Consider the following 27,919-nt stretch of genomic DNA (forward strand, 5'->3'; position numbering starts at 1 on the left):
GGGATGCCTCCCAGCACGACTCCCCTAGGACAGGGTGTGCAGATGCTCCGTTCCCGGCCCGGGGGATGCCTCCCGACACCACGCCCCGGTTCCCCCGAAAGAGGAGGAGGCTGCTGTCCCGGCACAGCTCTCCCGGGAGACCGCTGGGACCGGGACCGGCACCGCGCTCCCCCCGCTCGCTCCCAGCTTCCTCCTGCCCACAAGACTCATCGCGGCGGCTCCGCCTTCCCCCACTCGGGAAGCCGCGGAAGGCCGTTTTCCTGGGGGAAAGGAAGTCGCTCCTCCGTGGGGCCGAAGGACGAGCGGGCTGCCGGCGGATTGGCGAGGAGGCGGGCCCGGCAGGTGGGGGGAGAGGCAGAGAAGGAGGGTGAGAGGAGCGGCGCTCTGGGGTGCGCTGCGCCCGGCGGAGAGGCGGCGCGGCCGCCCCAGGCAGCGCGGACCCCGAGGATGAGCGGCGGGGATGGTGGAAGCCAGGCAGGGGCCATCAGCTACGCCCTTCCCTCCATCCCCTCCAACAAACTGCCGGACTTGCGTTTTATCAGCCATGGCGCTTACGGTACCGTGTCCGCCGCCCGTCACGCTGACTGGAGGGTCCCGGTGGCCCTCAAATGCCTGCAAGGGCCGCTGCTAGACAGGTAACGGGGGTGAGCAGGGGGGGACCGCCGGGATGGGGCATCCCGGAGGGTGGCGGCCCGGGGGCGGGGGGGGTGATGGGGGGGGGTAGCTCGGCAGCCGTGCCGCCCCCATCACCCTCCTCGCCCCCTGGAGAAGGACTGAACTGAACCCGCCTTTCCCCTAAAGCAGGGCGGGGGTCCCACGCTCCCTCCGTGTCCGGGACATTGCGTGAGTGCGTCCCGTCGGTGGGTAAAGCGACCACGGGTGGTGGGAGCCCGGGCTCTGCTGGGCGTGGGCCGAGTTGCAACGGCGAAGGTGCCCGCATGGGTTTCTCAGGTTGGTGGATCAAAGGCCGGGTGTCTTGTTGGGCAGCGTTGCTTTAAATCCAAGGGCAAAGAAGGTCCCACGAAGACTGATTCAGCTTGAGCCATGAGAAGGCACGTACGAGCCCCGGAGCTTCCTCTCTTCCGGTGACTGAAAATGGGTGGTTTCAGTCTCAGCATGTGAGACTCGAAGCATGTTGCCTCGTTGGAAGGTTTTTTCTTTTGCGGTGTGCACCTTGGTTCCTTCTCAAGGTGGGATTTGCACAGTTCGGCTTCTTTCTGGGACTGTTGGTTGCTAACTGTTCTGCTGAAGTATCAGCAGGATATTAAAATACAGTGATTGCTATAGATTTGTTGTTTACAGAGACAGAATATAAGGAATATATTACTGTATCCACTAGAGATTGCTTCTAGCTCCTAGAAGAAGCTTCTCCGAGACAATGCACAATTGATTTTTTTCTTTTTTGTCACTGATCTTGCAGTACCAAGAGAAGCTAATTTAAAATAATAGGCTTGTAGCCCTCCACGTACAACTGATATTTTCCATTAGCTCTTCAACTTGTAGCAATTGCGTTCCCCATTTTTCTGGGGCCCAAGTGACAGCGTGTTTATTGCAGGAGCTGTCGCTCCATGTAAGGGGCAGTGGGTAATAATTTTTCATCCATCTCTGTCTCATTCACTCCCTGTAGTGCCAATTTTTTTATCATATCAATGCAAATTTGCCTCTTCTTCTGAAGCCTGCCTGACTGTAAACCTGCCTCTCGTGTCTTATCTAGGCATCTTTAATCTTTACTGCCTCAGGTTTCTTTGATCTAGTATTAGGCATTCAGGCAGAATAGCTTCCCTCAAAACATCTAGTCTTGTGACCCAACGTGCTAGAGGATAAGTTGTTTTAAGCTATCTCACCTCTTATTCCCCAGGTGTGTATACTGAGGCTTTATCTCTGAAATCTTGCCAGGGTGAAATGGAATCTCAGTTATGTCTTTAAGCAAGAATATTGTGTTCTCTGATAAGTTTATTGTTGTTTGTTTTTTCCTTTAATTTAAATGTCTGCTTAAATCCCTGCTAATCAGAAATGCAGTGTTTATCCTCTGAACTCAGCTGGGAGAAACCAACAAATATTATTTTTAGCCTTGCAAGAATTTAGATTAGTATGACATCTAACCTGTGAAATCATGATGAAAAGGGCAACGGGGGTAATCAATAGTTCAGCCGCCTAGCATATATCATGCAAAGCTTGGAAACGCTATCAGAGGACTGAAAGCTGTAAGAAATCTGTTATTCCTGAGTCTCTGCAGCAAGTAATTTGTCAGTTGTATAGTAGGCAACATAAAATACCATCCTGTAAATGCTGTAAAGAAAAGGGAAGAGTTCACAGTGCAGTTAATTCCCCAAACAGGAAGCCTGCACTGTGTATCACAGAATCACAGAATGTTAGGGATTGGAAGGGACCTCGAAAGATCATCTAGTCCAATCCCCCTGCCGGAGCAGGATTGCCTAGACCATATCACACAGGAACGCATCCAGGCGGGTTTTGAATGTCTCCAGAGAAAGAGACTCCACAACCTCTCTGGGCAGCCTGTTCCAGTGTTCGGTCACCCTCACCGTAAAGAAGTTTTTCCTCATATTTATGTGGAACCTCCTGTGTTCCAGCTTGCACCCATTGCCCCTTGTCCTGTCAAGGGATGTCACTGAGAAGAGCCTGGCTCCATCCTCATGACACTTGCCCTTTACATATTTATAAACATTAATGAGGTCACCCCTCAGTCTCCTCTTCTCTAAGCTAAAGAGACCCAGCTCCCTCAGCCTCTCCTCATAAGGGAGATGTTCCACTCTCTTAATCATCTTTGTGGCTCTGCACTGGACTCTCTCTAGCAGTTCCCTGTCCTTCTTGAACTGAGGGGCCCAGAACTGGACACAATATTCCAGATGCGGCCTCACCAGGGCAGAGTAGAGGGGGAGGAGAACCTCTCTCGACCTGCTAACCACACCCCTTCTAATACACCCCAGGATGCCATTGGCCTTCTTGGCCACAAGGGCACACTGCTGGCTCATGGTCATCCTGCTGTCCACTAGGACCCCCAAGTCCCTTTCCCCTACGCTGGTCTCCAACAGCTCTGTCCCCAACTTGTACTGGTATATGGGGTTGTTCTTGCCCAGATGCAGGACTCTACACTTGCCCTTGTTATATTTCATTAAATTTCTCCCCGCCCAACTCTCCAGCCTGTCCAGGTCTCTCTGAATGGCTGCGCAGCCTTCCCGTGTGTCAGCCACTCCTCCCAGTTTTGTGTCATCAGCGAACTTGCTGACAGTGCACTCTATTCCCTCATCCAAGTCATTAATGAATATATTGAATAGTACTGGTCCCAGTACCGATCCTTGAGGGACTCCGCTAGACACAGGCCTCCAACTGGACTCCGTTGGAGTATCCCAGAACTTAGTGTGTGACCAGCCAAAGAGAAAGCCAGTTTGGAAGCTATTGCGGCTAGTAACTAAGTACTAGTCTCAGCATTATTCAATGCCCTTCTGGTATGGAGCAGACAAAGGTGACGTGACTTACAGACACAGGAATAGACCTTGATATGTTGCAACTGGTTTCCCAGCTACAGCTGAATCCCATGCAGATGTGCCTCACAGTCTGGGAAAACCCCTAGCTTTCTCAAACCTAGTCTTTTCTGGAGGAAGGGAGGGAGTTGTGTCTTTTGTCCCATGCTTTTCTTGAAGGCTGCCTTTTTACTTTGATCATTTCCTAGAGTTTCCTATAATAGAAGCCTTTTTCCATCACACAGATAAGGGCCAACAATTGACCTTAATTTCATCCATCTAAATTCTAAGTTTTCTTGTCATAGAAGCAGCAGGCTTTAGTTCTCCAGGCTTCCTCTTTTCCCCATATACTCTGATGGCCTTTTCTTTGTGAGGGCTAAATCTACATCAATGGGTCCAGACTGATGTGAGCCCTGAGCTTGATGGATGCAAGCCGGCTCTCACGCAGGAGCTGCATAGCCATATTAACACAGCGCTGTGCCGAGCAAATCGTTATGGGCATACCCCTGGCTTGTACATAGCTGTGCCCCAGCACAGCTGTCTTGCTTCTGAATCAGACTGGCTCACATCCAAAGGATGAGTCTTAGATGTGCTGTAAAAGTCCTGTGTTTGGTTATCCTAGTCATGTACTTGTACCTGTACCAGTCTCCACTGGTACAAAATCTAAATCTATTTTTCTTAGAATTATCCTTCATGGTCCAAGCATCCTCACTGTCAACAAACCCATTTTTTTCAAGAACATTTGAGATATCAGGCATAGCAAAAAGTTTATCATTTTTAGGGATAGAAGCATACTCATTCTTAAATAAAACTTGAGCTCCACTCTGTAGGAGATTAATATTGGGCCTCTGTGAAAACTCAGAATTTGAAGATGGGCAGTAGGATAGGACAAATGTAGTTGGTTATTACCATTATGGTTACATTGGAGTTCTGACTGTATCCTTATTTACTGGAAACATGGATGAAATGTGTGATGGAAATAGATTTGAATGGTACAACAAAACTGGGGAAGCTATCTTGTATTTGCATTTGCAGATTCTTGTTTGTCTTACAGTATCTTGTTATCAAAACAGCATAGTAGGAAACAAATGCTGCAAGGTGGTGGTACTGCATATAGGTACATAATTTTTTTAAGAGACTATAGTGAATCCAACATTTGCTTTGAGTTTCCTAGTATTGGTATGGTAACCTTTTTTGTTTGTTTCTTTTCTTTAAGTGATAGAAACCACCTTCTAAAAGAAGCAGAGATATTGCACAAAGCCAGGTTTAGTTACATTCTGCCAATTTTGGGAATTTGCAACGAGCCTGAGTTTCTGGGAATAGTAACAGAATACATGACAAATGGGTCATTAAACCAGCTTTTACATGGGGTAAGTGTACTTACAGTCTTTAAATACAATCCCCGGTTGTTTCAAATAGATTGTGATTTACATACTTAAGGGAAATACTATAGTAAAGTGTATTATTAATAATATTTCAAATTAAAGGACAGTCATTGTCACTACTAGTTTTTGGTGCTCAGATAAACTTTCTGTATCCCCAAAAAACAACCAAACTCAGCAGACTTCAGTTTTATTACACTTTTTCCTTTAATGTCGTGACCTATAACTGGCTTTATGTTGAATTATTATATACAATCACTTAAAAATCTCTGTTATTCTCTAGTTAGAAGCCGAAATACTTATGCTTACTTCAACCTGGGTGCCAGAATTATTCCAGTGTAAATATCACACAAAGATGAGGTTTTTTTCCTGAATCTGAATCTTTATAAAAAAATTGAAGGTTATGACTTTAGTTTATAGAAGTCAAATATCAGTAATCTAAACAGATATGGGTATTTCTACCACATCGTACTCTCAGGAGTAAGTTCTCCTGTGCTGAAGTCTCAGCTGTTCCCATTAGCTTGGTCTGAGCATCCAGTATTGTTACTGTAAAGCTACTGCAGTTGTGTCTCAACAGCACTGCAGTCTTGTCTACCTTTAATCAGTACATATCTCACACCCTAGAGAGCTCAGCTGTGTGTTTTTTATAAAGGCATTAGTGACAATGTAACTTTTAAGATTTCAGTTGACTTTTACTGCCTTTTTCTTGGTGTATTAATATTTATAAAGGTAGTATTTGGTGCCTAGTTTCACCACAGCTTTTTTTTTCCCCAGTGTCAGTTGAAGATATGATTCTTGCCTTCCTTTGTGTAGTACTTACAATCTGTGGGTTGCAAGTTTCATACAGGAGTTCATCTGTAAATTATATTTCCATATGAATGAGTAATATAGTAAATGTCCTACATCATGTATACCAGTCATGAACTATTATGTGAATGCTAGGGAATGGAAACATAACACTGCATGATTAACATTTATATATTTGTTTTAACAGCTAACCAGTCTTAATGCTCAGTTACAATTTTTTAAGGAGTTCATGTAATGTATGTTTTAAAAGATTACTGTTTGTCCAAGTCACTTTGTTCTAATTATGAAAGTCTTTGTGTTGTGCTGCTAGATCAGAACAGAGGATTATATTCTGGTTTTGTGGTTTTATCTTTGCAGAAAGATGTATATCCTAACATTCCCTGGTGCCTCAGATTCCGCATTCTTTATGAAATTGCTTTGGGAGTAAACTATTTGCACAACATGAATCCTCCATTGCTGCACCATGACTTGAAAACCCAGAATATTTTGCTGGATGATGAGTTTCATGTCAAGGTAGAGTTATTTAATTCTTATGTTCTTCAGCATCCAGAATGAGTGAAAGTGTTCTAATTATTGTAGGGGAGGAAGAGTAAGGATGTGGTCATACAGAGGGGATGTAAGTGTATGCCAGATGTTTTCTTCTATCCTTGCAGACAGAACTTTTGAGTTTTTCTTTTGAAAACTCTGCTTTGCTCAAGTGTGGATTTGATCCATCTGAAAAGCCCAGAAAGCCAGAATTTGGGCTGTTTCTGCTGTAGCAGTAGCTGATACTCAACAGCAGTAACATTTTCGTATGGCAGCCTTCCAAGGGTACCTACATCTGGTCCTTTCTGAGGAGAAAATAGAAAATGTTCCTGTCTGAGACACTCAGACATGTTAGTTCTGGAGGACAGTAGATGAAATTCAAACATTAATACCCCATTTGGTATTTATCATGCAATATGTACATATATGTTCTGTTAGTGTAGTATGAGAACATGTAAAACGTAACTGCGAAATCTGAACATGTTGGAAGATGGCTTTTGTGAAGCTTTTTAGAGCAAGCAAATATACATAGAGAAGTAGTATTAGTTTAAAACCTTAATTCTGCCTTTTAAAATATCACTGCCATGATGTGAAAGAGACACTCAGTTATGACAGAATGGTTAGGTACTTCCATAATTGCAAGAGCTGGGGTTTTTTTTTTGTAAAAGACCCTCTGTTTTTAAAATTGATAGAATATACTATTCAAGTAAATGAGAAATAAGAGATAGTTTGCACTTAATTTATACTTGAATGGCGAATGCTTCAGTTGTTACTGCGAGATTAATCTTTTTGTGATTCCTTTGAGCAAGGATCAAAGATCCAGCGCTGATTTCTTCTTTCTCCATTGCAAAGACATTTTTCTTGGCAGCAAGGCGCCTTACACAGCTTTGTCTCCACTCACACCCTCAGCAGGTCATACCACCTCCCACTCAGTTGTGCTGGTATTGCCATCTCTCGAGCTTCCTGATAAACCTGATTGGGGAACTGGTCCAAGTAATTTTTTTATCCACTCTTTTTCTAATCCCTAACTGCATTGGTGTGGACTGGTGCTCTGCCTGACCGCATCTCAACAGTTGATTTGCTGGAACAATTGAAGGGAAGAGGTTAACTCTTGCATACCTGCTCTGCCTCCTGTAAGGAGTCTTTGGAAGACTGTCCTTAGGGTTTTAAGTGTTTTTTTAGGGTGAAGCAAGATTCTCTAAATTAGGACAGCTGGCAGGAAATGCAAGAAAGGTTATCATGCATGCCAAACAGAAGTATTGCATATGTATAATAGTAACACCATTCATAGAGTGCTTCTGGCTGTCCCAGATTTACTGAATGAGCAAGATAATGCGACCAGTTACAGTGAGAAAGGATTGATGAGAGTGAATTCGAGAGAAAAAAAGGTTCTTTTCTACTGTGGATTTTGACTGTATGCTCTCCAGAAGGTTTATTTCTGTTATCTTAGTTGCCACAGTGCTCGCACAGGCATCATTGCTGAAAATGTTTTTGCTCTTATGCAAATGCTGGACAAGTGCAGAGCTTGTAGCTGGCTGCTTATCTTTCTTCCTTGTATGCCAGACCCTCTACAGCTCAACCAGCAAGTTTATTCTGCTGGCTGTTTGTCTCCCTACCCATAACCTAGTCTGACATCTTGCTCCCTGGCACGTGGATGTCCGGGAATGTAAACTGAAGTCAATTAATTCTTTATGTAGATGTACTGTAAACTCCGTAGAAAGGGACAAGGCATCAGAGTGCACAGTAAACAAAATATTCAGGCACTTTTTGCAGCACAGAATTTCAGAATATCATATTTATTAATTCAAGATTAATATTTCACAGTTTTGGGGCTGAGGTGGAGTACCCTAAAATTTTTCTGTGAGAGCAACTGTCTTGGGATATCTGCAAGCTAAGTTACATAGAGCTGTTACGATTTATACTAAATGTGTGCTTTCTTCACAGTCAGGGAGCTGAAATGGTTTTTTGTTTGCTTTTTTTAAACAAAAAAAGTGATTTTCTTCATGCAGGACAGACTCCCATAGCAGATTCTCCAGTCACAGAGTATGAGTCCTTTCTTAAAAGAACAACAGGATAGGGCAATGCTATAGGGATAGCATGAGTCATGACCTGGGAATGCTTTCTCAACTGGAGTGTTTCCTGTTGCTAGGACAACCACATATTTTTTTCGTGTCAGATTAAGGAGTGACCTGTTCTTTCAGGGATATTTCAGGAATTTCTAACAACAGTCACCAAATAAATCCAGTTTTTCTTCTCAGAACAACTGATTTGTCCTTTCCAGATTGCAGACTTTGGCATGTCAAAATGGCGTGTCATATCCGTGTCGCAATCACGAAGTGAAACCTCTTTGCCAGAAGGAGGGACGATTATCTACATGCCACCTGAAGATTACAATCCCAGTCAGAAAACCCGTGCAAGTGTAAAACACGATATCTACAGGTAACTCATGTTGTTCTCAAGTGGGCTTTGCAATCTGAATTCAGATTTTATTTACTCATCTTAGACTTTAACATATTTTCAGCAATTTTGTTATTTTCAAAAGTGTTGTAAGTGTATATGCAAAATGAACCGGGGAAAATAGAACTGAGTGGTAGCTGTATTTGATCACGTGTTTCTTTAGGAAACACTGTGACAAGTGTAATGCTCCAGAAATCAAGCTAGAACTACAGAAACAGGCAGAGGAGGCTGGTTTCTATAAGTGAGTGTACGCATAGAGACAATGTAGGGAGGGGAAAAACTGCTCACACCATTATCTCAATGCACATACCCTTGTAATTTGTGCACATCAATTAACATAATTTGCAGAAGGTACTCAGGGGAAAGAAGAAAACATTATTGGAAAGGGGTTAGGAAAAAACAGGGTAATGGGATTGGAGGAGGTATTTAGAGAGATCTTAAGGAATAACTTACCTTATGAAAGTTCAGCTAGGTTTACATCAGTCAGTTCGGAGTAGTAGAAGTAACAGCATAGAAAGTAGTAGAGCGGTGGCAACCCATGTAACAAAACGGCAATTGCTCTTAGGATATCGGAGTTACAATTAGCTAATCTGAACAGGCTTGGAGAGCTCAAAAATTACTTGAACGATCGTAGAGGGAATTGTCATGTGTAACTGGAGACAGAGGAGGCATGAAGAGGCAGATCACTGTGACAAAGTCCATCTCTCTGTTGCACTCCACCACCTTTACCTTCAACTATCTTTGACAGAGTTGTATTTTGGTGAGCGATGAATCAGTCTCAGACGGTCTCACTGACTTCCAGAGAGGCCACTATTTCTCTTAATTATCTCTTACCCTTAACAGGAACATGAAGTTCTTTTATATTCTTGTCCAAAGAATAGAGATGGTAACATACCATCTGGTTGAAGAGTCTTGTTGAAGAGGTGAAGGTTGAGGGCAGCCTTGGTTGTAGTGACCATGAGATGGTAGAGTTCAGGATCTAATGTGGCAGGAACAGAATAGCTAGCAGAATCACAACCCTGGACTTCAGGAGGGCCAACTTTGGCCTTTTCAAGCAATTGCTAGGGGAAATCCCATGGGACAGGGTACTAGAAGGTAAGGGGGCCCAAGATAGTTGGTTAGCATTCAAGGACTGCTTCTTCCGAGCTCAAGATCAGAGCATCCCAACAGGTAGGAAGTCAAGGAAGGGTACCAGGAGACCTGCATGGTTAAACAGGGAACTGCTGGGCAAACTCAAGTGGAAGAAGAGGGTGTACAGATCATGGAAGGAGGGGCTGGCCACTTGGGAGGAATATAAGTCTGTTGTCAGAGGATGTAGGGAGGCAACTAGGAAAGCTAAGGCCTCCTTGGAATTAAACCTTGCAAGAGAGGTCAAGGACAACAGAAAGGGCTTCTTCAAATACATTGCAGGTAAAGCCAACACTAGAGGCAATGTAGGCCCACTGATGAATGAGGTGGGGGCCCTGGAGACAGAGGATAAAAAGAAGGCGGAGTTACTGAATGTCTTCTTTGCCTCTGTCTGTACTGCTGGAGGCTGTCCTGAGGAGCCCCGGACGCCTGAGGCCCCAGAAGAAGTCAGGATAGAGGAGGCATCTGTCTTGGTAGATGAGGGCTGGGTCAGGGACCAATTAAACAATCTGGACGTCCATAAATCCATGGGCCCTGATGGGATGCCCCCGCGGGTGCTGAGGGAGCTGGCGGAAGTCATTGCTAGGCCACTCTCCATCATCTTTGCTAAGTCGTGGGCAACGGGAGAGGTGCCTGAGGACTGGAGGAAAGCGAATGTCACTCCAGTCTTCAAAAAGGGCAAGAAGGAGGACCTGGGTAACTATAGACCGGTCAACCTCACCTCCATCCCCGGAAAGGTGATGGAACAACTTGTCCTTGGTGCTGTCTCTAGGCACATCAAGGATAGGGGGATCATGAGGGGCACTCAGCATGGCTTCACCAAGGGAAAGTCATGCTTAACCAACTTGATAGCCTTTTATGAGGACGTAACCAGGTGGATAGATGATGGTAAAGCTGTGGATGTGGTCTATCTCGATTTCAGTAAAGCGTTTGACACGGTCTCCCACAGCATCCTCGCAGCTAAACTGAGGAAGTGTGGTCTGGATGATCGGGTAGTGAGGTGGACTGTGAACTGGCTGAAGGAAAGAAGCCAGAGAGTGGTGGTCAATAGGACAGAGTCCAGTTGGAGGCCTGTGTCTAGCGGAGTCCCTCAAGGGTCGGTACTGGGACCAGTACTATTCAATATATTCATTAATGACTTGGATGAGGGAATAGAGTGCGCTGTCAGCAAGTTCGCTGATGACACAAAACTGGGAGGAGTGGCTGACGCGCCGGAAGGCTGCGCAGCCATTCAGAGAGACCTGGGCAGGCTGGAGAGTTGGGCGGGGAGAAATTTAATGAAATATAACAAGGGCAAGTGTAGAGTCCTGCATCTGGGCAAGAACAACCCCATGTACCAGTACAAGTTGGGGGCAGAGCTGTTGGAGACCAGAAGGGGTGTGGTTAGCAGGTCGAGAGAGGTTCTCCTCCCCCTCTACTCTGCCCTGGTGAGGCCGCATCTGGAATACTGTGTCCAGTTCTGGGCCCCTCAGTTCAAGAAGGACAGGGAACTGCTAGAGAGAGTCCAGCGCAGAGCCACGAAGATGATTAAGGGAGTGGAACATCTCCCTTATGAGGAGAGGCTGAGGGAGCTGGGTCTCTTTAGCTTAGAGAAGAGGAGACTGAGGGGTGACCTCATTAATGTTTATAAATATGTAAAGGGCAAGTGTCATGAGGATGGAGCCAGGCTCTTCTCAGTGACATCCCTTGACAGGACAAGGGGCAATGGGTGCAAGCTGGAACACAGGAGGTTCCACATAAATATGAGGAAAAACTTCTTTACGGTGAGGGTGACCGAACACTGGAACAGGCTGCCCAGAGAGGTTGTGGAGTCTCTTTCTCTGGAGACATTCAAAACCCGCCTGGATGCGTTCCTGTGTGATATGGTCTAGGCAATCCTGCTCCGGCAGGGGGATTGGACTAGATGATCTTTCGAGGTCCCTTCCAATCCCTAACATTCTGTGATTCTGTGATTCTGTGATTCTGTGATACCTGCTTTCCTCATCCTTTGATGAGAAAAACTGAACTAGGAAGACAGTGAAAAGGAGTAATGATATATTATGGGGCAAGAAGTAGCAGTGTGATGTTATCTCTTCTGGCTTCTGATTTTAGAGTATTTGAAAGTGTGGCTGGTGGCTTAATGAGTGAGTGGAGATGAGGAAGACAAATGTTTGTTAGAAAGAAAAAAAAATGTGTACAAAGGAATAACAACCAATGGGAGAAAATAAGAGAGAATAAGGAATAAGAGGAAAGAGATTATTTGAGAAGACAGAAAAGAAACTGAGACAACATCATAAAGAGGGATGGCAGTTCAAGGCAGGAAGACATGAAGGTAGAGAGAGAGTGAAGGAAATGACCACAAGAAAGGTCACACAGGAAGATCTGTGCTCAGGATCAGAAGGAGATGCTATGAAGCAGAAATAAAAAAGGAAAACATGAATAGTATAAAGGGGAATCAGCAGGAAGTGGTACGCTGCAGGGTGGTAGAATTGAGAAAATTATCTTTAATTGTAGAGAGATTCCAAACTGAATGAAAGGCTGGATGTCTGATTAATTGACCACAGCAGATACAGCTGAATGTTGTTGAGATATTGAAGCTAATTTGTGGGGAAGGATCTTTCTTAAAGAAACAAATCATTTAAACAACAGTCAAGCAGCATTACTTTTTACAAAAGGAACAATTTGCCATGCCAAAAAAAATCAGGCTGCATGAATCACAGAAATGTGGTGGGATGACTCTCATGACTGGAGTGCTGCTATGGATGGCTATAAGCTCTTTAAGAGGGACAGGCGAAGCAGGAGAGGCGGTGGGGTAGCGTTGTATGTTAGGGAGTGCTTGGACTGTGTCGAAATTGAGGAAGATGATGAGGATGACAAGGTTGAATGTCTATCGGTAAAGATCAGGGGGAAGGTCGGCAGGGCGGACATTATGGTGGGAGTCTGTTATAGACCACCCAACCAGGATGAGCAGGCAGACGAGGTGTTTTACAAGTGGCTGTCAGAAGCCGCCCAGTCGCCGGCCCTTGTACTCGTGGGCGACTTCAACTTGCCAGATGTCTGCTGGAAATACAACATGGCAGAGAGGAAGCAATCTAGGAGGTTCCTCGAATGTGTGGAGGACAACTTCCTCATGCAAGTGGTAAATGAGCCCACTAGAGGAGGGGCCCTGCTTGACCTGTTGTTTGTGAACAGGGAGGGACTAGTGGGAGATGTGAGGGTCGGTGGCTGTCTTGGGAATAGCAATCATGAAATGTTAGAGTTTTCGATAGTGGGGGAAGTAAGGAGGGGCAAGAGCAGAACTTCTGCCTTAGATTTCCGGCAGGCAGACTTTAGCCTGTTTAAGAGGTTAGTGAACAGAGTCCCTTGGGAATCGGTCCTGAAGGGCAAAGGAGTCCAGGAAGGCTGGTCATGCTTTAAAAGGGAATTGCTAAATATTCAGGAGCAGGCTGTCCCAGTGTGTAGGAAGACAAGCCATCGGGTGCGGCGGGCGGCAAGGAGGGCACAGACTCTGAGTTCGAGGATGCAAGGGTCTGAAGCCGAAAGGCCTAAGGCTTTTTTATTGTTATTCTACTACCCTGTTTAACTGCTACAATGCAGGAGCCAGACTATGCAGTTCAAGATAACATCAACATTCACACGCTAAGCACTCATCACCCATTCTGGGAAGAGCCACAGTGTCCTGGGCTCAAAACATCAACAACCATTCCCTGTTTTCAGCTCTGTGTTCAGAACTGACCTTCAACACATGTTTGCTTCTTTCATGCCTCAAAAAGCCCTGTGAACTGGTCTCGGCTCCTTTATCTTAGAAGCAAGCAAAAACTATTCTCAGTGCAGTGTTCCCAAGCAAATCTTATGCTCCCCAAGTAAAGCACAGCTGTTTGCAGGCCAAGGGTCTTCCACAGTTGGGGAAGAAGACCGGCCTGGTTAAACAGAGAACTTAGGCTAGAACTTAAGGAAAAAAAGAGAGCCTGTTTGCTCTGGAAGAGGGGTTGGGTAACTTGGGAGGTCTATAGGGACGTTGCCAGGTTGTGTAGGGAGAAGATTAGAAGGGCCAAAGCTCAATTAGAGCTTGATTTTGCTGCTACAGTCAAAGATAACAAAAAAAGCTTCTACAAATACATTAACAGCAAAAGGAGGGTCAAGGAGAGCCTCCACCACTTGCTGAACGAGGAGGGTAGTGTAGTGTCAGGGGATGAGAAAAAGGCAGAGGTGCTCAATGCCTTCTTTGCCTCGGTCTTTAATGTCAAGACCGGTTGTCCTCAGGACACTCGGCTTCCAGAGCCTGAAGTTAGGGACGGGGGGCTGTGTGAACCTCCCATGATCCAGGAGGAGATGGATAGTGACCTGCTGTGCCAGTTGGACACCCACAAGGCTATGGGCCCGGATGGGATTCACCCCAGAGTAATGAAGGAACTGACAAATGAACTTGCCAAACCACTCTCTATTATCTACCGGCAGTCCTGGTTAACTGGAGAAGTTCCAGCTGACTGGAAATTAGCAAATGTAACGCCCATCTACAAGAAGGGCCGGAAGGAGGATCCAGGGAACTATAGGCCTGTCAGCCTGACCTCGGTGCCAGGCAAGGTGATGGAACAGATCATCCTGAGTGCCATTACACGGCACATGCAGGACAATCGGGGCATCGGGGCCAGCCAGCATGATGAAAGGCAGGTCCTGCTTGACCAACCTGGTCTCCTTCTATGACCAAGTGACCCGCTTAGTAGATGAGGGCAGGGCTGTGGATGTAGTCTATCTAGACTTCAGTAAAGCATTCGACACTGTCTCCCACAGCATCCTCCTAGACAAACTGTCTGCCCGGGGCTTGGATGGGTGGACTCTTCGATGGGTTAAAAACTAGCTGATGGCCGAGCCCAGAGAGTGGTGGTGAATGGGGCAAAGTCCAACTGGCAGCCAGTCACTAGCGGTGTTTCCCAGGGCTCAGTTCTGGGGCCGGTGCTGTTCAATATCTTTATAGATGATCTAGACGTAGGGATTGAGTGCACCCTCAGTAAATTTGCAGATGACACCAAGCTGGGTGGGAGTGTTGATCTGCTGGAGGGTAGGAAGGCCCTACAGAGGGATCTGGACAGGTTAGATAGATGGGCCGAGACCAACGGCATGAGGTTCAACAAGAACAAGTGCCGGGTCTTACACTTCGGCCACAACAACCCCCTGCAGTGCTACAGGCTGGGGGAAGAGTGGCTAGAAAGCAGCCCGGCAGAAAGAGACTTGGGGGTGCTGATCGACAGCTGGCTAAACATGAGCCAGCAGTGTGCCCAGGTGGCCAGGAAGGCCAATGTCATCCTGGCCTCTATTAGGAATAGTGTAGCCAGCCGATCTAGGGAAGTGATCGTCCCTCTGTACTCGGCACTGGTGAGGCCGCACCTTGAGTACTGTGTCCAGTTCTGGGCCCCGCACTTCAAGAAAGATGTTGAGGTGTTGGAGCGAGTCCAGAGGAGGGCGACCAAGCTGGTGAAGGGTCTGGAGGGTCTGACCTACGAGGAACGGCTGAGGGAGCTGGGGTTGTTTAGCCTGGAGGAGGCTCAGAGGTGACCTTATTGCAGTCTACAACTACCTGAAGGGAGGTTGTAGTGGAGTGGGAGTCGGCCTCTTCTCCTGGGCAACTAGCAATAGGACAAGAGGACATAGCCTCAAGCTTCGCCAGGGGAGGTTCAGGTTGGACATTAGGAAGCATTTCTTCTCAGAAAGGGCCATTAGACATTGGAATGGGCTGCCCAGGGAGGTGGTGGAGTCACCATCTCTGGATGTGTTTAAGAAAAGACTGGACATGGCACTTAGTGCCATGGTCTAGTTGACATGGTGGTGTCAGGGCAATGGTTGGACTCAATAATCCCAGAGGTCTCTTCCAGTCTGATTGATTCTGTGAATCTGTGATTCTGTAATTTCTCAAGAATGCATCAAAAGCAGGCCGTCTAACAGGGAGGACTGCTTTTATTAAAAGTTACCTGAATTAATTTTATCATTGATGAATGTTAACAGGTGAGCAGAGTAAGTAGCTAGGAAAGCTCAATTTAAATGATTGATTTTAAGCGTCAGTTATTTTGTTCTTACTTTTTTTTTTTTGATTCTTCTTAATTGGTAGCTGTTAGATGATGTAATGCTTAGAGGCAGTTAAATGTAACGTGTATGCAAAATATGGTACTTCTTAGTGGTGCAGGAAAATACTGTCTTTGTGCACAGTTGTTTGAGTAGTTGAGGAAACATTTATTCTGATAAGTGTAATTCTTCTTCAGCAAAAAAATAGTTCTTTGTATAGTTTCATTTTTATTGCTTCAGTGGAAACTAGATTTCAGGTTTTTTGAAGTAACATTTTAAAAACTTTTCAACCGATTTTTAAATTTATTTCCTGAAAAAATAAAGGAGTAGACGTAAGTTTACAAGGGTATGTTTGATGTTGGAAATTAGGTTCTTAAGCAGTGAAATATTTTTGCTCTCTCATTTTAGATTTAGGACTACTACATTCATTCCTCACACCAAATTCCTATTCTTAAATAGGAAAACCAGATTTGGGTTTTTACATTATTTTATTTTATTTGCTTTAACTGCATTGATTATTTTTTTTATAAATGAAGTCAATGCTTCATTTAAATGAAATAATCTAATCCAATTTAAATTACAAAGTCGTTTGAAGTTACCTTTTTTTAATACAACCTGATGATTGAAGGGAGTGACTAGTCTACTAAAGATGGAGCAGATTTGTATTTGCTGAGCCACTTCCCATTCATGTTGATGTGAATGGACAAAAAATTCACCAGTTTGAGGAAGCAGATGTGTGTTCAGTCTGCTGGCTATAGTTCAGGGTGGTCTTCCTGAGAGTCTCTTTTGTAAAGTGAATCTTGTATGTAAAAGTGACATCTCTCCCTATAGAAAAGATTGCATATGTTGAAAGTGTATATGTCTGGGGGGGAAGCTGGATTGTGCTTCCCAGATACAAGTCCCTGTCTTACCTGACTCTGTATTGGGATAGAGGTGTGGGTGAATGCCATCCTCCCTACTAGTGCTCTGCTTCCCATGGGAGTGTTAAAGAGAGTCAATCCAGACTGGGGACATGCCACAGTATTGCAGTTAGGACAGAGAAGTTGGGACTCTGGGGCTCGCTTCGATTTGTGTACTGAGATTTAAACTGCATACACGTAATTTGCAACGTATTAGTAGAGCAGAGCTAATACGGATTTGGAGTAGGAGTTTATATGCCATGTACCTTTTCTGTACTTAATAACTAGTTGTAGTTGAAATTGCTGGTTAAAATTCCTGTTACTTTTCATATATTCAGGTCATCGTTGTAGTTAGCTATAGTCAGTCCCGTGTGTGCATGCGGGATCATTTTAGCGAAATGTTTTTAATAAAATGTAAGCTGATCACATTGTGTTATTAAGTGTTGGTAGTCTAAAAAAAGGTTTTCTGTACTTTTTATACTTTAAACAGTTATGCAATTATTATGTGGGAAGTGATGTCAAGGAAACAGCCATTTGAAGGTAAGGCCATGTCTTCCTTTAATTTATTTTTCCAGCCTTATGTAAAGGCTAAACCTGAGACCTGGGTACCTGGGGACTTCATTTTAGGGGTTATTTTTTAATGATTCAACTTGTAAGCTTGTTGAAGGACACTTTGAGTTACTTTTCAAATTAGACTCTTTTTTTTTTTTTAATTACAGTGTTATTTGATAAATTAAAATATTTTTTTTAAAAAAAGAAACATAACCTTATTTTGGTGAATCATAAATACTATGTCTGCAAACTAAATTATTCCTCCTATAGTAAGCTATTTATATTGCATATATTTCTAATGAACGCACGATGTCTATTTTGACAGAAGTTATAAACCCCTTGCAGATAATGTATAGTGTGTCACAAGGACAGCGACTAGACTTAAGTGAAGAAAGTTTGTCAATGGACATTCCTCATCGACTGCTCATCATAAGATTGATAGGAAGTGGATGGGCACAAAACCCAGATGAAAGACCATCATTCTTAAGTGAGTTTACCTTCCATAATGAGGAAAGGTTTTTCAATTGCCAAGTTTCTGTTGAACATGGTACTTACAGAACAAGGTTATAGTCACAAAAGGGAAATGGTAAAGATGTCAAGAGATATATGTGCTCAGTCTTGTGGCATATGATAAGGTGCTTGTCTGCTTCCACTATGTCTGTAAACAAACTTATGAATGGAACTACGTGTGTGCCATAAAACCAAGTTGTTGGTTGGAGTCTTTTGCATTTGCCATCTCTAATTTACCTGTAAAAATGCAGCATGTTTTGTTTAACTACTTGCACTGGGTTTTTTTTTGTTTATTGTTGAAGGGGACTTTTTTTTTAAAGAAAGGTGGAGAAGTATATAATGAGTACTGTGGGATTTCTGAGCAAGCTGGAAAACTCACCAACAAATCATTGCACATCAGTTAAGCTATAGTGATTTCACCTTGTGTTTGCATCTCAGTATAAATCTTTTTCACTGAGACTTTATCTTTGACTGTTCCACCTCCCAGATCAAGCAGGAACTGGCTGAACCCACGCACTTAACTTTCTCTTTCCATCTTGCCTCTGTTCAGCTTTTTGTCCATGAGACCAAATATAGATACTTTTAGCCTTTTTGACAGTGGATTACAGAATTTAGAGAACAAAATGGAAGTGTGAACTTATAGAGGTTAGTGTAGCATAGTGTGAACTGGAAGTTTTGGTTTGGTTTTTGCAAACCTGTGTTTGTCGCACTCAGCTGATATACTTGGTGTATGTTGAGTCCAAATTTATCCCCCATAACAATTTCTCCTTAATATGCTTAATTTCGTAGTGACTTTCGGCTCTTGTTTGGCCATTGTGTAAAGGTAATTCCATCAAAATTGTCAGAAAGTGATTACCTGTTTTCAACTGTGAAATTTGCTCTTGCCGAGTGTTGCTGTGGTCACGTATGTCCACATATGTGGTGTGATGAAGCTAATGGTTCCGGCAGCTGCCTCACTGTGCTTGTTTAATTTGCATGTCCTTCAAAAACTTCCTCCCTACTCCTTTAGAAAACATGTTCCTAATTCTATAGGGAAAGCTGAATCGCCTTGGAGAGGTAAAAAGGTAGAATAAGAGAGTTACTGAAAGTATTCAAATGTAGAACAGTACAGAGCTCTGGCTTAAACAATTCTGTATTTTAAGTTTCTCGCTGCTTAGGTTGAAGATGCAATGGCTCAAACCTGAAATACAAGGGTTTTTTTTAGTTGGTTCTGGTGGGTTTTGTTTTTAGGGTTGGTTTGTTTTATTTTAATGTTATGGGTAGGGAGGTCTGCAATCTTAATGCTTCGTATGTAGCTTTGGAGAACAGAAGTTTGTTTATTATTTTGAAAACTTTATAGGCATACTCCCTTTGAGCTGGGAAGTGTTAGAAAGTTGCTGTTCAGATAGCTTAGAAAGAAATGTTCGTAACTTTTGGTTTTTTTGCATCAGTTTGGCAGAGGACAGAATGGGGACACATCCAAACACATACAGCATCTTTATGTTCAGTTTACAGTCCAAAATTAATTACATGTCCTTTTTTGAGGCATTCCTATTTTTGCATAAAGAACATTTTGAAATGTCAGGTTATTTTGGCATGAGTCTGGTTGTATGATCACAAGTTGTAGAATTATTTTTTCCAAGAAAGGAAATATATCTATTTATAATATTTTTTTAAATAAAAAAGAATAGACATATCATGATATTTCCTTATGTATTCTTGTTTTCCAGTGTCAGTTAACCAAAACAAAATATCAAAGTCTATGGTCACACTGAAGAGATAATTACCTGGGATATGTACTAAAGTGTGAGCTAACTTGGGTTCTGTTATTAGTAAGATGGTCTTTGAAGAAAACATGCATTGCTTTTTCCTCTACTTTACTATCATAAAAAGAAAGAGGAAGTTGCAAAACTGTTGCAAAATTAAGGGATGTAAAGCTCACTGATTGGGAAATTTTGCAATTACTGTAGCATGTGGGGGGAAAAAACAAAACACCCCGAACCCCTTTTTGTTAAATAAACTTTAAATAGACAAGCTCAGTTAACCTGTCTGTTCCCCTTGTAAAGAAGGGGTAAAGACTACTTATCACCATGTTTCTGCATGTACTTGGAATGAACTTGTACCTACAATTTAATTATAATCAACAAAAATTAACAATGCTAGTATTTCAGTGTGGAAAACGGACTGCCAAACCTGTAAAACTCTGTTTTATCTCATGCAAGAAAATAAGAATCCTGGTATTGAATGTATGTCTTGAAAATGCTAGCAGAAAAAAGTTAATATGGGAGTACTCTGGTAAAATTATAGTAAAAAATAAAAATAAGTTAATAAGGATGCAGTGTGACAGATTGCTAGTATAATAAATGGGTTTTGCCAAATGGATGGAGTCCATAGAAATGCAGTAGAATTGTGATATGCCATCATCCTTTCCTGAGGTTTTGTTGTACTTGGGCGCAGTTTCAAAGAAACATTTTTATAATATAGTCATCTCAAAATTTGAAATACTTAGTTTTGTAAACCTTTCATCATTAGAAAGCAAGGGAACATATAGCACAGGTTGTCACTTGCTTATTGGATTGTCATGTGTCTCCCTACTTGAGGAGGTGATTTTATCTTCTCTGACTTGCTGCCTTTGGTGAGCATGAGGGCGCTATCGTTTGGATTCACTGGATGTGATAGGTCAGTGCCTTGACTATCACCATCTTCTCTGGCCCTGCTGCACAGCATCTCTTCTAGATATTGCTGTGGTGGGGAGTTTGTTTCTTTTTCCATATAAATCTTTACAACTCTCTTGGAGTGGGAAGACAGTGACTCACTCTGAGATCTTGTGCTGTTTGGTCCCATTTAGCAAACCAGGCTTGTTGGGTCTGTCTTGAAAGATAGCAAACCCACCGATCTATCCGTTCCAGGAATGCAAGACTTGCAGTCTGGCACAGTCCTGGATCTGTGTTGATACAGAGTGCTGAGATGGCGAGATCAGGATAGGTGATGTGTAACTGTTGTAACAGGTGAAAGGAAGAAACTTCCATTTAGCAGCATAAGTGGTTTGATATGTATCAATAGACAAATTACTTTTGTAAATGTAAGTAAGTACCTTTAGCAAAATGAAAATCTAATTTCCACTTTAAATCATTCAACAAGGTACTCTTTCTTTGTTTAGAATGCTTAATAGATCTTGAGCCAGTCCTGCGAACATTTGATGAAATAGCTATGCTGGAAGCAGTAATACTGTTAAAGAGATCAAAGGTACGTGGCTTTTGTTACAGTCATGAGTTGGTCAAATAAGTTGGTAACTTTTAGTTGCTAAAAGAAATGTAATCTCTTTTGTCAATTATCTAATCTTGTATCTGGCTGAAGCACGTGTTTGTACAGAGCTGTAATCTTGTCTTATAGCAGAAATTTGATACAGGTAAATATGTCTTTTCCAGTCACTATATGAATCACTATGTATTTACAAGAGTGGAAGGAAAGCAGATGTGAAGCAGATATCTCTAAATATACCTCTGAATCCTCAAGAGGTAAATATTTTACATATTACATTTGGTATGTTGGCATCATTAAAGATCCTGAGAGCTTACAAGGGGGGTTAACTTAATAAGGGGGAATTGTTCTGCAGCTTACTTTCCTATGCAGTCAGGAAAGGCATAAAATGTGTTAGTTGAGCCAGGGTGTAACAAATGCATAGCCATACAGGTGAAGATAGTAAAGGGTAAGTGTGCAGAAAAAAGAAGGGCGTGTTGGTATATCCTTAAACATGGGAATGCCGTCCCTTCAAGGAGGAATGCAGCACACAATGTCTGAAACTTGTAAGAGATTGTCTTCTGCTCCCTTACATCTCTACGGAGCTTGCTTATACAGGGTCATATAGATTTTCTTTTATATTTTGATTCTTAATGCTGCTGCTTTTGGTTCTTACTGATAGTTAAACTTGTATACAAAATCGCTGTAAGCTTTGGAAAAACACAAGTATTAGGATTACATAATTTATTCTGTTCTACTGTATTTTAATTGTGCTGTCTATTGAGCATTTAGATAGTAGGGAAAAGACAGTGATGGGAAAGTTCTCTGTAAAAAATTGCAACCTTGTATTTATTTAATGTGCTTTTTCAATATACAATTGGAATCGTTTCAGGAAACACGTTCTGCCTCCATTCAATGTGATGCACTTCCCCTTCGGAGCATCTCTCCAGATATATCAAGCCTCAAGTCTGTTCCCAAGTGTAATATCCTCTCATCAGGTACAGATACTGATGACTTTATGTAAATTTAAGTTGCCATTGCAGCTTTACACTCCCACTGTGACATTGCATTTGCATAGTAAAAAGTTGGATCTCCGTTTACATCAGAAAATAGATGTGTTTTGTAAACTTAGTCCTCTGAGTAAAAAAGCAGAGTATTTTAGCTCTGTTTTTCTGTTCCTCTCACGTGAGAAATCCCCACAGCTCACACCTTCAGTTTTCCTATTCAGGGTTGTGAGGGCAGAGATAGATAGAATTTACTTGTCCCTTCAGACGCTTGGCAGTGTAGTTAATCATTTGTGAACTACTTCTAAAGATAAAAAGGCTAAACATTTTGAGGCACTCCTAAAGCTGAGTAAACTGAAAGTTTCTAATGCAGCCCAACCTCTCTATCATTTTTAATTCAATAAATAAAATGGCTGTAATAAATAGATTGCCTTACAAAAGTATCCACACAGACCTTTTGTAGCTGTCACCTTTTCTGAATAAAAGTTGGCAAAATTGCCCGACGAAACTCAATCTTGATGTTTTGCTGACATCAGAAGCCAGAAAAATGTGATGGAACCCAGGTGAAATAGCACTACATTATGAAACTAAAACTGCACTTGAGTTTCTTCTCTTGAAAGAATGCAAACATATATTTCAAAAGAATGGAGCATCCTTTGCCTTTGCAGATACCAGTGGTGTGAAAGCAGACAAGACGATTGACTTCACTGCTATAAAGCAGGGCATCAAAAAGTATGCTGAGGTGCTGCAAAACTGGAGATGTTCTGGTAGAGGTAGGAGGGCACAGGCAGTTTCTTTTCCAGCTCCTTTTTGAACACATCTACAGTTCTGGGTTTGTGCTCAATGTACTAGAAAGATATAAATACAGCAGGAATTCCAGGAAAAATAAATTATGAGAGGCTTAAGGAATTTGAGTTACTGGGGAAGATGGCAGAAAGCAAGTGTAGTGTAGTTTGACTGTACCTCTACCCAAGCATTTATCTATACACATAGCATAAAAATCTTAAAGATGAAGAATAACTTGTGAATACCAAGCCTAATAGGAATGTTGTGATGAATTTTAGAATGTGGAATATTAGCTTGAATATGAGCATGGACTGTAAGTGTAATCAGATAAGATAATGATAAATGTCAGCTCTTTTTGGCTGCTGGTTCCTGTTAAAAATTGCTGTATCTGCCTGTGGAGGTCATTGATGAGATTGTGGTGGTACTATTAATCTGATTGATCAGTTGGTGATCCTTTACAGAGTCACGGCTTAGACTTTGTTGAATGTATGTATAGATACTGTAAAGCCTGTGAAAATAATGTCTAAAAAACTGTACTACAGCAGAAGTGTCTGTTATTACTTTGCCAATATCTGCATCAGGTAGTTTTATAATGGAAAGTAAGACTGCAATTCTTCTTACTTTGCCAAGATTAGATGCAATTGTTTCAGGTGAAGATCGGTTCCCAGGTAGCTGTTGGCAAGCATTGAGTTTGGCATGGCACCAAGGCAGAAGTTAATGACTATAGATTTTATTTGAGTTGTTTTTTCCACCAATTAGAAGACTTCTTCTATAAACTTGTTCCTTCAGAGTTAGGAACTGTCTTCTAACTTTCAGCCTCTCTAATTTTTCTTCCCTAGCCAGCTTATACAAACTTATTCTTGAGCATTGCGTTAAGCTTAAATAGCTCTTTTCCCATTTTCATAGAATCATAGAATCATTTAGGTTAGAAAAGACCTTTAACATCATCAAGTCCAACCGTTAACCTAGCACTGCCAAGCCCACCACTAAAACATATCCCTAAGCCCCACATCTACATGTCTTTTAAATACCTCCAGGGATGGTGACTCCACCACTTCCCTGCCTGGGCAGCCTGTTCCAATGCTTGACAACCCTTTCAGTGAAGAAATTTTTCCTAATATCCAATCTAAACCTCCCCTGGCACAACTTGAGGCTGTTTCCTCTCATCCTATCACTTCCTACCCTGGAAAAGAGATCAACACCCACCTCGCTACAACTTCCTTTCAGGTAGTTGTAGACAGCAATAAGGCCTCCCCTGAGCCTCCTTTTCTCCAGGCTAAACAACCCCAGTTCCCTTTTACTTCTGATATAGAGAGTAATCCTTTAATACACTTTTTTTTGCTAGACAAACAAGATGCGCTCTTTTGAAGTCCATTTGTAAAATAAGCTGCTTCATTCTCCTGGTATCCTACTAGTTTTGCCTGTGCATGTTCTAACTTAAGTCATTGAACTAAGGCTACCAGACATCTGTACTTAGTATTAAAAAAGAATTGTGACAAGTGTTTTCTGCCTGAAATAAGAACTTTACGTAATATAACTTATAATTTTAGTTTTCCTTTCTCACAAGATCCTTCGTAGCAGAATAATCTACCTAGGTTTTTTTTTTCCTCATCTCAATTCCAAATCATTGGCCCCAGCTTGAAGCAGAAAGTCTAGATTTCATGTTTTGTGCTGCTGAATTTCCACTCCAGTCTTCTAGGTTAACTAGGTTCTTTCTAAGTAACCTGGGTCAACCTGTTCTTTCTGAATAACACCTGCAAATTTCATTAGCATGTTTCTATTTTTTATGCTGTGGTCACTGGTCAAGTTCATTCTCCCATACTAGTACAATCCCAGTAGTTTTGTCTCTAATGTTATTAAAGATCCGTGTGTGCCTAGTGATCTATAACAATCTGTCCCAGCAGAGCTGTTTAAAATCCTTTTCTAAAAGGATCTTTCACTCACACCAGTTGTCTTCTAATCCTTTCTCATTCATGCAGTGATAACATCTGCTACTTCCCACTCTATAGCTCTTCCCAGCTTACTTTCTCTCTCTTTAATGAAATGAAATGACTAGCATGACTACTATGAGTTCTAGTCCACCATTTTTTTAAATAATGAAAGTGTAATTTCTTTCACAGTTTTCCTATTCCTGCTCCTTGTACTTATAGCTATATTCTTCCACAGGTCAACAGTCTGATCTAGTAATACACCTTCAAATACCCCCATTGGATGGGTATGTGTAAATCCTGACCTGTCCAGGGGCCACCTGTTCTTATTGCGTCTTTAGATGTTCATCTGAATTCTTACATCTGCATCTCTGGTTTTTCATCAACATCTTTGAAGCTCTTTATCAAGTAACACTGTGAGAGTCTGTAATAAAAACCATATACAGAATTAAGCATATGACCTCTAATTGTTTTCTCTTCAGCTGTCCTATCTTCTTTGAGTCATTCCTGTTGCTGCTTTCACATCCATCATCTTTTTCTGCTATAAAAAAATCCTAAAAATAGAAACTATTCAGCTTTCCACCTGATAAAATCCCTTTTTTTTCCCTTTCTTTGCAAATATTTACATGAAGCTTTCTTGAAGTCATAAGCTGTTTTGACGGACTACCAAAAGCTTCCATTGTCTTCCCACCAAATGTCACCATTGGTCTTCATGTTCTTTCCCTCCACCTGAATCTTTCTCTCAGTTTTTTCACCTTTGTTATGCTGCTAAACTTCATCAAAATAAATCAGTCAGCTTTCATGCTGGCTCCTAGCTACCTCTCCAAACACTTGAAGATGTTATTTTGTTCTTCTAGTCCCTACAAAAATTTTACATCAAACAGAGCTTTTTTAAAGTTCATAGCTACTGGATTTGTTCTCTCAATGTTCTTTTAAAATAAAACAAGACCCCCAAACACATGGTCAAGCCCTGGCAAAAGATAAGGGACATAAATGTACCCAGAACCTGAGTTTAAGGAATAATGTTTTGTATTTGAAGTGAATTTAGGTTGTTTATGTACTTGTTTTGTGGAATTGCTCTAAATAGTCTCTGATGGCTGTGTTTTATTTGAATATAGAAGTAATGCAGCTCGCTCTTTCCCCCCTCTGCCCCGTCCTCTTTTTTTTTTTTTTTTAAGATGGGAATTCTGGGAGTCTACCCTCTCTCAGCAGTCAGAGCACGGATGAAAATATCTCTGTAACTCAGAGTGCGAAACTTCTTGTGCATCCATACAGTTATTTTCCGTCATCTGACAAGACTGTTTCAGATGCTTCAAATTCTGCATCATGTATGCTGCGGTTATCACCAGTTCCTTCAGGTATGGCAAACACTGATTTAATTCCAAGACCCACAATAGGTGTCCTAATATCAAATATATGTGTGTATGAAATGGAAACTGGAACTGTTCTTCGTCTATAAAATTAAAACAAAGCATTCTACAAATTAAGAATGCAAGTAATTCTGTCCTTGTAGCCTTATATTACAAAGTAAGTAAAACCAATGTAAAATGTGACCTAGTACATGTACCTGTAGCTCCTAGCTTTTTTTTCTCCTTTTAAGCAAACTTAATTACTGCTGTCTTGAGTCTTCTTTATCCCATTCCCTTTGCTCATATTATTTCTCCTTTCTCCTACTGCTGTAGCAGTGCTGCAATCCAACAGAACAGGAAAAAAGTTAGTTCGAGCTTAACTCATCTTGTTGCCTTTCACTTCTCCCCACTTTTTAGGCCTGTCAATCTTACTCTTAGTAATGGTGGGGCAAAGAGAAGCAGCAGCTGTGTCAGCATCTCACCTTTAATGATCTTCTGTATTAGTTGAGAGCCCACTGCATGATATTCCTATGCATTAAATAACTGTAAAAATGTGCTTCAAAAAAAATAACAAAAAGAATCTTTAATGCATGATGAATTATCCAGTGAGATATTTTTTTGTAAGCCACACAATAACATGCAACTTTATAAAGATGTGCCATGTCATCCCTCTTCTGGAAATATGAGAATCGGCACCTTTTCACTGTGCGACTCTTCAGCTTAAGGAAAATATGCAGGAAACTACAGGGGTGTTTTCAGTAAACTTCAATAAAAATCCCACTGGAAAGTGAAGTTACCAGCTCTCTCTCTTATTAGTACTAGGTCAGGTTAAACACTAGAACAGGTTGCTCTGCTGGACAAGGCCCTGAGCAACTTGAGCTGGCCCAGCTCTGAGCAGGCCATTAGACCAGATGATCTCCTTGAGGGGTTCCTTCCAACCTAAATTGTTCTGTGATTCAGATAAAATAAGTACTCTAACCACCAAATCTGATGAATTGGAACATTTTAAATATGGAATAAAATTGTGAAGTGTTAAAAGCATGTTTAGTAGTCCAGTGTATTTCTGACCAAAAACAAGTTTTAAACAGCTCTTTCTCAGCTTGTTCTTTGTTTTATGGCACTATTTATTGACAGACAGTTACAATACTAACTTTTTTTTTTAATCCTCTCCAATCTCAGATTTTGTTTTGGAAACCATGCAACAGAATGTAGCTCATCAATGGATCCAAAGTAAAAGAGAAGAAATTATTGATCAGATGACTGAAGCATGTTTGAATCAGTCACTGGATGCTCTTCTATCAAGATTTTTACTGATGAAAGAAGACTATGAACTTATAAGCACCAAACCTACAAGGACATCAAAAGTCCGACAACTTCTTGATACCTCAGATAGCCAAGGAGAGGAATTTGCCAGAATTATAATACAAAAGTTGAAAGATAACAAACAGCTAGGACTTCAACCTTATCCAGACATTGCATGTAATTCTCTAAGACAGCATCTTTAAATTAATTCTTTCTGTATGAAGCCATGTGAATATTTCTTACAACACAATTCTTGTTTCTATGTAGTAGTTTTATATATGTGCTGCTTTGTCTTTACTGTGCCTTTGTAGAGTCTCAGAAATGACACTGAATTCATCTGGACTGCATTTGGTGAGTTACAAATTAATCAGTTGGAGTGCAGTCATAAAGCCAAACACTTGATACTTATTGACTCAGTTCATACAAGCATTTTGTTTATACACGACAGAAAAAAACATTAAATGTTCTGTTTTACATATTTTCTGTTTATACATATTCTTTCCTTTCACCTCACAGGATTGAGACAACCTATCTCAACTTGGAGTATTGTTTT

The 27,919-nt window shown here is 41.8% G+C and overlaps 1 protein-coding gene across 2 annotated transcripts; it reads left to right on the forward strand.

Moving 5' to 3' along the window:
- The first annotated feature begins 275 nt into the window (after positions 1-275).
- Positions 276-27,919, forward strand: RIPK2 (receptor interacting serine/threonine kinase 2). 2 transcript variants are annotated; one of them, XM_068396879.1, is made up of 11 exons: positions 276-342; positions 4,699-4,852; positions 6,029-6,184; positions 8,478-8,635; positions 17,207-17,256; positions 17,594-17,755; positions 20,918-21,003; positions 21,186-21,275; positions 21,890-21,995; positions 25,894-26,073; positions 27,244-27,919. In XM_068396879.1, the coding sequence occupies exons 2-11, from the start codon at positions 4,817-4,819 to the stop codon at positions 27,567-27,569; spliced, it is 1,350 nt and encodes a 449-aa protein (XP_068252980.1). In that variant the 5' UTR covers positions 276-342; positions 4,699-4,816; the 3' UTR covers positions 27,570-27,919. The 2 variants fall into 2 exon arrangements, with proteins under 2 accessions (XP_068252980.1, XP_068252979.1); XM_068396878.1 differs by having other exon boundaries at positions 279-635.

This window comes from Nyctibius grandis, chromosome 3 (assembly GCF_013368605.1).
Source record: "Nyctibius grandis isolate bNycGra1 chromosome 3, bNycGra1.pri, whole genome shotgun sequence".
Lineage (NCBI taxonomy): Eukaryota > Metazoa > Chordata > Aves > Nyctibiiformes > Nyctibiidae > Nyctibius > Nyctibius grandis.